This window comes from Hemiscyllium ocellatum, chromosome 40 (genome assembly GCF_020745735.1).
Source record: "Hemiscyllium ocellatum isolate sHemOce1 chromosome 40, sHemOce1.pat.X.cur, whole genome shotgun sequence".
NCBI lineage: Eukaryota > Metazoa > Chordata > Chondrichthyes > Orectolobiformes > Hemiscylliidae > Hemiscyllium > Hemiscyllium ocellatum.
The window spans coordinates 2,179,886-2,189,243 of NC_083440.1; the positions used below are offsets into that span (position 1 = coordinate 2,179,886).

The 9,358-nt window shown below is 55.3% G+C and overlaps 1 protein-coding gene across 1 annotated transcript; it reads right to left on the reverse strand.

The window, feature by feature from the left end:
- Window positions 1-4,950: 4,950 nt before the first annotated feature.
- Window positions 4,951-9,148, reverse strand: LOC132834562 (rho-related GTP-binding protein RhoF-like). The gene is made up of 5 exons (XM_060853504.1): window positions 8,777-9,148; window positions 7,398-7,485; window positions 6,872-6,981; window positions 6,542-6,676; window positions 4,951-5,722 (listed from the first exon to the last, which is right to left on the reverse strand). Exons 1-5 carry the CDS (start codon window positions 8,882-8,884, stop codon window positions 5,564-5,566), a joined length of 600 nt encoding a protein of 199 aa, XP_060709487.1. The 5' UTR covers window positions 8,885-9,148; the 3' UTR covers window positions 4,951-5,563.
- Window positions 9,149-9,358: the final 210 nt, after the last annotated feature.

Genomic DNA, 9,358 nt, shown 5'->3' on the forward strand with positions numbered 1-9,358 from the left:
AAATCACCTCTCAACCTTCTCTCTAACGAGAACAGCCTCAAGTCCCTCAGCCTTTCCTCATAAGACCTCCCCTCCAGACCAGGCAACATCCCGGTAAATATCCTCTGCACCCTTTCCAAAGCTCCCACATCCTCCCTATAATGCGGTGACCAGAACTGGACACATTACTCCAAGTGCGGCCGCACCAGAGTTTTGTACAGCTGCAGCATAACCTCCTGGTTCAGGAACTCGATCCCTCTATTAATAAAAGCTAACACACTGTCTGCCTCCTTAACAACCCTGTCAACCTGGGGGGTAACTTTCAAGGATCTGTGTACATGGACACCGAGATCTCTCTGCTCATCTACACTACCAAGAATCTTACCATTAGCCCAGTACTCTGCATTCCTGTTACTCCGGCCAAAGTGAATCACCTCACACTTGTCTGCATTAAACTCCATTTGCCCCCTCTCAGCCCAGCTCTGCAGCTTATCTATGTCTCTCTGTAACCGACAACATCCTTCGTCACTATCCACAACTCCACTGACCTTAGTGTCACCTGCACATTTACTAACCCACCCTTCTACACCCTCATCCAGGTCGTTTATAAAAATGATGAACAGCAGTGGACCCAACACTGACCCTTACGGTACACCACTGGTAACTGGACTCCAGGATGGACATTTCCCATCAACCACCACCCTCTGTCTTCTTTCAGTGAGCCAATTACTGATCCAAACTGCTATATCTCCCACAATCCCATTCCTCCACATTTTGTACAACAGCCTACCGTGGGGAACCTTATCGAACACCTTGCTGAAATCCATATACACCACATCAACCAGTTTACCTTCATCTACCTGTTTGGTCACCTTCTCAAAGAACTCAATAAGGTTTGTGAGGCACGACCGTGCCTCACAAAACCGTGCTGACTATCCCTAATCAAATTATTCTTTTCTAGATGATTATAAATCCTGTCTCTTATAACCTTTTCCAACACTTTCCCAACAACTGAAATAAGGCTCACTGGTCTATAATTACCAGGGTTGTCTCTACTCTCCTTCTTGAACAGGGGAACCACATTCGCTATCCTGCAGTCTTCAGGCACTGTTCCTGTAGACAATGATGATTTAAAGATCAATGCCAAAGGCTCAACCATCTCCTCCCTGGCTTCTCAGAGGAGGCTCGGATAAATCCCATCCGGCCCACTGGGGTAGCTCAGTGGTTAGCACCGCTGCCTCACAGCGCCAGAGACCCGGGTTCGATTCCCGCCACGGGTGACTGTCCGTGTGGGGTTTGTACATTCTCCCCGTGTCTGCGTGGGTTTGCTCTGGTTTCCTCCCACAGGCCAAAGACGTGCAGCTCAGGGTGAACTGGCCACGCTAAACTGCCCAGAGTGTGAGGTGCATTAGTCAGAGGGAAATGGGTCTGGGTGGGCTACTCTTCGGAGGGTCAGTGTGGACTGGTTGGGCCGAAGGGCCTGTTTCCACGCTGTAGGGAATCGAACCTTTGGACTGTGGGAGGAAACCCAAGCAAAGAGAACGTGTAAACTCCAAACAGACAAGACACCCGGGTCTCTGGTGCTGTGAGACAGCAGTGCAGGCCACTGCGCTCAGTGGTTTATTTGTTACACATATTCAAAGCAAAAAGAATAATTAATTGTACAGACATTTTTCTGGCTCAGGTGATATTTCTTTCTTAAAGATCTCAACGTGTTTCAAAATGCGCGCTGAACCTTCCTACCAAAGTTAATGTTTATGAGAGGTGCTGGCTACTCCCGTCAGTAAACTGTTGAGATGTGTCTCGGGACATGATCGGCCGATCCTGTTGTAAATGAATCCCTGGACGATACCAGACAGAGACAGCGAGCTATCACAAAGGGAAATGGGACATCACCTTCTGTCAGAAAGGGACTCATGTTGACAAACCAAGTCTGACTGCAGGGCGTTGGAGACACCAGCCGTATTGACGTGTGTGTCCTGGAGGGAGTGCTGACAAAACATCTCCTGACTACACCCTCAGGTGGCACGTGTGACCTTTAAGAAGAGATTGAGGAGATTTGTAGGTGGCACAGAGCACAGGGTAAGGCTCATTGTTTATGTACCCAGCAAAAACATCTCAGGCATTAGTGAGGGAGTGCTGCACTGTCGGAGGGTCAGTGCTGAGGAAGTGCTGCACTGTTGGAGGGTCAGTGCTGAGGGACTGGGCACTGTCGGAGGGTCGGTGCTGAGGGAGTGCTGCACTGTTGGAGGGTCAGTGCTGAGGGATAGGGCACTGTCGGAGGGTCAGTGCTGAGGGATAGGGCACTGTCGGAGGGTCAGTGCTGAGGGAGTGGGCACTGTCGGAGGGTCAGTGCTGAGGGAGTGCTGCACTGTGGGAGGGTCAGTGCTGAGGGAGTGGGTATTGTCGGAGGGTCAGTGCTGAGGGAGTGGGCACTGTCGGAGGGTCGGTGCTGAGGGAGAGGGCACTGTCGGAGGGTCAGTGCTGAGGGAGTGCCGCACTGTCAGGGGGTCAGTGCTGAGGGAGTGGGCACTATCGGAGGGTCAGTGCTGAGGGAGTGGGCAGTGTCGGAGGGTCAGTGCTGAGGGAGTGCCGCACTGTCGGGGGGGTCAGTGCTGAGGGAGTGGGCACTATCGGAGGGTCAGTGCTGAGGGAGTGGGCATTGTCGGAGGGTCAGCGCTGATGGAGTGGGCACTGTCGGAGGATCAACACTGAGGGAGTGGGCACTGATGGAGGGTCAGTGCTGAGGGAGTGGGCACTGATGGAGGGTCAGTGCTGAGGGAGTGAGCACTGTTGCAGGGTCAACACTTAGGGAGTGGGCCCTGTCGGAGGGTCAGTGCTGAGGGAGTGGGCACTGTCGGAGGGTCAGTACTGAGGGAGTGGGCACTGTCCGAGGGTCAGTGCTGAGAGAGTGCCACACTGGCAGAGGGTTAGTACTGAGGGAGTCTCTGGTGACAGTGTCCCTTTAAGAGTACATTGAGATTGTGTGGCGTTGTCACTTTAAGATGAATTGGTGAACGTCGCCCTCTTTCAGTTCCCCTGAAGTGTGTCCCCGAGGGTGGTGTGATTCTGTGTGACCACTGCCCTCAGGCTGGTCACCCTGCCCAGGCCGGGAGGGGCTGTATGTCCTTGTTGCCATGGTTACCTCTGCCTTTAGGTGTGTACTGTACCATAGCCACTCAGTAAGGATCATGGGTAATGGCCCTGGGTGGATGGACTCATTCAGTGAATGGATGAGCGATCTCCACCCTGACATTTCAGAGCAATAACAGAGAGGTATAACACAGGAAGTTGCCCTTTAACCCTCCGAGTTTCTGCTGGGCATCATGCCCTGACTAAACTGAAATAAAACACACCGTCTGCTGTCATTCGGCCCATCTCCCTCTATCCCTCCCTGTTCATGGAACCATCCAGACCCCTCCTTGATGTCACCGATGGACACGCTCCCACCTGCTGTGGTGGCCAGATCTTTGGAGCTTTCACTCCCCCAACCAACGCCAGTCCCTTCATCTCCGCGGAGTCCCATCAAAGTCTGTCTGTCCATGAAAAGCCAGCTCTCCAGGTCCCTGACCTCGCCGTCACAGCCCATCATTCTGCAGCCCAGATCCACTGAAGGCTAACTCTCCAGGTCCCTGCCCTTCCCATTAAAGACCGTCTCTCTAGACCCCCATCTGTCCCTTCCAGGACCATCCTCCGATATCCCTAATATCCCATCAATCCATATTCCTCTTGACCCCTGACCCACCCTGTCGACCCCTAGCCCAGCAATCGAACAGCTCTCCTCTCGTTCCATCCCCCCCCTCCCTCTCCTGCCCTGAGCTGGGTATTAGGAGATATTCTTCCACTGGGGCAACAGTTATAGAGTCATGGAGATGTACAGCAGGGAAACAGACCCTTCGGCCCATCCTGTCCATGCTGACCCAGATATCCCCACCCCATCTAGTCCCACCAGCCAGCACCCGGCCCATATCCCTCTAACCCCTTCCTATTCGTATACCCATTCAGATGCCTCTTAAATGTTGAAATTGTACCAGCCCCCACCACATCCTCTGGCAGCTCATTCCATACACGTACCACCCTCTGTGTGAAAAAGTTGCCCCTTAGGTCTCTTTTATATCTTTCCCCTCTCACCCTAAACCTATGCCCCTCTAGTTCTGGACTCCCCCACCCCAGGGGGAAAAGACTTTGTCTATTTATCCTATCCAGATCCCCCATGGTTTTATAAACCTCTATAAGGTCACCCCTCAGCCTCCGACGCGCCAGGGAAAACAGCCCCAGCCTGTTCAGCCTCTCCCTGTAGCTCAGACCCTCCAACCCTCCAACATCCTTGTAAATCTTTTCTGAACCCTTTCAAGTGTCACAACATTATAATTTAGATTAGATTCCCTACAGCGTGGAAACAGGCCCTTCGGCCCGACAAGTCCAAACCGACCCTCCGCAGAGTAACCCGCCCAGAGCCATTTCCCTCTGACTTGATCATGGCCAATCCAGCGGGGGCTGCACGTCTCTGGCCTGTGGGATGAAACCGGAGCACCCGGAGGAAACCCACGCAGACACGGGGAAGAGTGTGCAAACCCCACACACACACACACACACACACAGAGTCGCCCCGGGGCTGGAATCGAACCCTCAGGGCGCTGTGAGGCAGCAGTGCTAACCCCTGGGCCACCGTGCTGCCCCTGAGAGGCAAGGCCTGTGTGGAGTAACTGGGAAAGGAGGTGGCTGATGGGATATCAGGTGAAGTTTGACCAAAAAGTATGAAGGCAGAGTTGGATGCTGGAAGACTGGGTGATGTGTACATTCAGAAGGGTACAGGGGGAGAAGGCTAGATTCGGGATTCGGTATCTTGTGTTCTGACAATCGGACCAGGCCCCATTGGTCAGAGGTGGATATTATGGGCTAGGTTTATATACAAGCCTTGCCACCCAACCCTCATTAATGGGGGAGTAAAGCTGTGAATCGTCTGCATTATCATCTTTATTAGATCCAGTCAGTGACCGAATGGATTCCAAACCCGTCCATCGAACTCACAGCGTTACAACTCAACACATTCCTATCGGTTCAATGGGTCAGCTCAAGTCCAGGCCGGCTTCAGGCTTTCCCAGAGAAACGGGCTGCGTCACAATAAAGTCACTCAAAGTTATGAATACAGAAAGGGAAGTTCAGGAAGGATCGCGTTGTCCTCGGCTTTCAGAATGACTCCCATTTCTTCACAGGCCGCTCTGGGGGGTGGGGGTCACGGTGAGGAATCAGGCCAATCCAGCACCAGGCCAAGAATGGAGCCTGGGCCTTTCCTGCTCTGAGTGCCCGTGCAGCAGCTCCATCTGTTTCAGGCTGAGTCAGCCTTCGGCCTAATTGGAGCCTGCGATGTTTGTGTCCACACGGACAGGAGGGTGGGATGGGGAATCCAGTCAGGTCCCCTGCTGTCTCGCTCCGGCCTAGCGGTTACAGAGGGCCTCGGTGCTTTTCCTGGAGACAGCTGAAGGGTGAGCCCCATCAATCCAGGTCCCTCTCAGTGTGGGCTCCAATGGAGGAGGAAGGTGGTTTCTCCGTGAGTCTATCCAGGACCCAGCTGCTCTCCTCACTAGGACACCCGGCAGCCCATGGTAGTCTTCCTTGTCTTCCTACATCCTCCCAGAGCTGCCAGAGTGGCTTCGCGGAACGTCTCCAACACCTTCTCCTCCAGCTTCGCGGAACATTCTAGAAAGCCGGACGCCTGTATCCGATCAGCCATAGTCTGTCCCTGGAAAGCAGTCAGATGGACATTGGTAATCTCACAATCCAGTACACACCTCAATCCAACCGTCCCCCCCACCCCCAGGAGCAGGAACCCTGGCTGGTGATCCACCCCCCGACTCTCTCTCTAACCCAGGGATCACTGGGCAGTGATCAGGAGCAGGAACCCTGGCTGGTGATCCACCCCCCCACTCTCTCTCTAACCCAGGGATCACTGGGCAGTGATCAGGAGCAGGAACCCTGGCTGATTTCCCCCCTCTCTCTCTCTAACCCAGGGATCACTGGGCAGTGATCAGGAGCAGGAACCCTGGCTGATTTCCCCCCCATCTCTCTCTAACCCAGGGATCACTGGGCAGTGATCAGGAGCAGGAACCCTGGCTGATTTCCCCTCTCTCTCTCTAACCCAGGGATCACTGGGCAGTGATCAGGAGCAGGAACCCTGGCTGATTTCCCCCCTCTCTCTCTCTCTAACCCAGGGATCACTGGGCAGTGATCAGGAGCAGGAACCCTGGCTGATTTCCCCTCTCTCTCTCTCTCTCTCTCTCTAACCCAGGGATCACTGGGCAGTGATCAGGAGCAGGAACCCTGGCTGATTTCCCCTCTCTCTCTCTCTCTCTAACCCAGGGATCACTGGGCAGTGATCAGGAGCAGGAACCCTGGCTGATTTCCCCTCTCTCTCTCTCTCTCTCGAGGCCAGTGTCCTGTCCAAAGGCTGGAACACCAAGTTGCCTCAGCCTGAGGGCTATCTTGGTGGGGAGGGTGGGCTGTGTGTGTGGGGGAGCAGGGTCGTGTATGAGCTGTGTGTCCCCTCCATCGCAGCGTGTACCTGGGTGAAAGTGATGGCCTTTTCTCCCCTCCTGGCCAGGTTGCGTTGACAGATCTTGTTCATCCTCAGGTCAGTTTTACAGGCCACAAGGATAACCGGGGTCTGGGGACAGATGTGTCTGACCTCAGGCAGCCACTGTATTACACAGAGACACAACACAGGTTAGTAACATGGGGCTGGACAAGGCCATTCAGCCCCTTCCCCAGCCTGTCCCACAGGGGGAACAGCACCAGGCCATTCAGCCCCTTCCCCAGCCTGTCCCACAGGGGAAACAGCACCAGGCCATTCAGCCCCTCAGTTCCAGTATTTGAAAGATAAAGTTTGACGTACCCGTCTCATCACATTCTGAAAGCTGATTGGATTGCTGACATCATAACAAACCAGCACCACATTGGCTCCTTTGTAGCAGAGTGGGCGGAGCCTATCATAATCTTGTTGTCCTGTTGGAGAAAGGGGACCTTGTGTCAAACCAGCTGATTGAATCGGTCCCCTTTCCCCATTCCCCTCCCCATCGGGACCCGGAGAGATCACTCCGCATGGACCGTACACCAGGGACTGGCCCTTCAGCCCCTTCCCCCAGCCTGTCCCACAGGGGGAACAGCACCAGGCCCTTCAGCCCCTTCCCCCAGCCTGTCCCACAGGGGGAACAGCACCAGGCCCTTCAGCCCCTTCCCCCAGCCTGTCCCACAGGGGGAACAGCACCAGGCCCTTCAGCCCCTTCCCCCAGCCTGTCCCACAGTGGGGAACAGCACCAGGCCATTCAGCCCCTTCCCCAGCCTGTCCCACAGGGGGAACAGCAGGAGGCCATCCAGCCCCTGAGTCCGTCCGGGTACCTGACTGCAGCCTGTATACTGACCTGCTGTATCCCACAGAGTGATGTCCAACAGGAAGCTCCCACAGCTGAGGTTTGCTGAGAATATATCGGAGACGGTGGGGAAGTAGGTCTGGGAAACACAAGGTAGAGCTCCGTCAGTAACCCGTCCCTCAGAGCGGACAGGATCGTGACTGTCTGTGACTCCCTCCCTCCCTCTCCCTCCCTCTCTCTGTCACTCACACACTCTCACTCTCACTCCCTCTCTGGCTGTCTCACTCTCTCACTATCTCTCGATCTTTCTCCCCTCTCTCAGTCACTTTCTCACTCTCTCTATCTGTCTGCCTCACTCTCTCTCTCCTTCTCCCCTCTCTCAGCCACACTCTCTTACTCCCTTGTTCTTTGCCCCACTCTCACTCACACTCTCTCTCTCTGTCTCTCCCCTTCCCTCTCCCCTTCTCTCTCTGTGACTCTCGTTCTCCCTGTCCCTCTCTCTGCTCCTCTGTCTCATTCACTCACTCATTCAGTCTCTCTCTTTCTCTCTGTATCTCCCCCTTCCTGTCTCTCCCTCCCCCCCAGTCTCTCCCTCCCCCCCAGTCTCTCCCTCCCCCAGTCTCTCCCTCCCCCCCGGTCACTCCCTCCCCCTCGGTCACTCCCTCCCCCTGTCTCTCCCTCGCTCCCAGTCTCTCCCTCCCCCCCACTCTCTCCCTCCCCCCCACTCTCTCCCTCCCCCCCACTCTCTCCCTCCCCCCCCACTCTCTCCCTCCCCCACTCTCTCGCTCCCCCAGTCAATCTGGTCAGCTTTATGTTGAAAGGATTTATTTTCTGGTTGACAGTTAACGTGGAGGGAGAGATGGGGGGAGGGGGAGACGGGGGGAGGGGGAGACAGGGGAGAGAGAGAGAGAGAGAGAGAGAGACGGGGAGGGAGCTGGGAGACTCTGGGAAGGCTCTCCATGCAGCAGAGCAGCCTCAGGTGGAGGTAGTGACCACCTCGAATCAATCATGAGGGAGTTTCCCTCGAGTTAATTCAGAGGGACAGCACCGAGTGAGTGACCAGAGAGTCCCAGACTGAAGGGGTTCGGGGAGAGAACAGGAGTCAGGGGGGGTGGGACTGGGGGGAATTGGGGACACAGTGTGTTAATGTGATGGGGAAGGTGCTGCCTGGGAGGGAGCGGGTGTAACAGGTACCCCCCCCCCGGGAGGTGGGGGGGAGCGGGGTATTGGAGACACACTGGCGAGGGGGAAGGGAGATGGGGAGGGAAGGGAGGCTGAGGGGGGGAGGAGATTTACAGAGAAACCGCAAAATGGGGGGGGTTACAGGAAAGAGCAGGGGGCTTTCGGGGGTGGGTGGGTGGGGGGGTGAATGTTCTAATCAGAGATGCTTCTGATGGCGCCCGGGAAAGGGGACTGAACGACGAGCTTACCTCCGGGAAATGTCCCTCAGCAAATACTGTCTGCAGAGAGGTCTTCCCACATCCTCCATCTCCAACAACCACCATCTTCACAGCCTGTTTATAGCAGCAACAATCCATTACCCAGCGAGAGGGAGGGAGGGTGTCTCTCTGTGTGTGTGTGTGTCTGTCTGTCTGTGTGTCTGTGTGTCTGTGTGTGTGTCTGTGTGTGTGTGTCTGTGTGTGTCTGTGTGTGTGTCTGTGTGTGTGTGTGTGTCTGTGTGTGTGTGTGTGTGTCTCACAGAGTGAGGACGGTGAGGGTGAGAGAGTGTGAAACCCCAACAGATCCCCAGTACAGACGGTGCCCGCGTGGGGGAGAGAGAGTGAGTGTGTCTGATCTCTCTCTCTCTCTCTCTCAGTCTGAGATGCAGAAAGACTTGCTGCTGGCTTTTGTACCAGAGTCTGAGTGGGACGTCCCAGAGACACTCCCTAACCCCATGGCCCACACCCACTGCCTTCACCCGGCGCCTACCTTCTCCTTTGAGGAATGGTGAGGGCAGAGAGAGAGAGAGGAGGCCTGAGCCTGTCCCTGGAGTTTCCAGCTGTCTGGGGGAC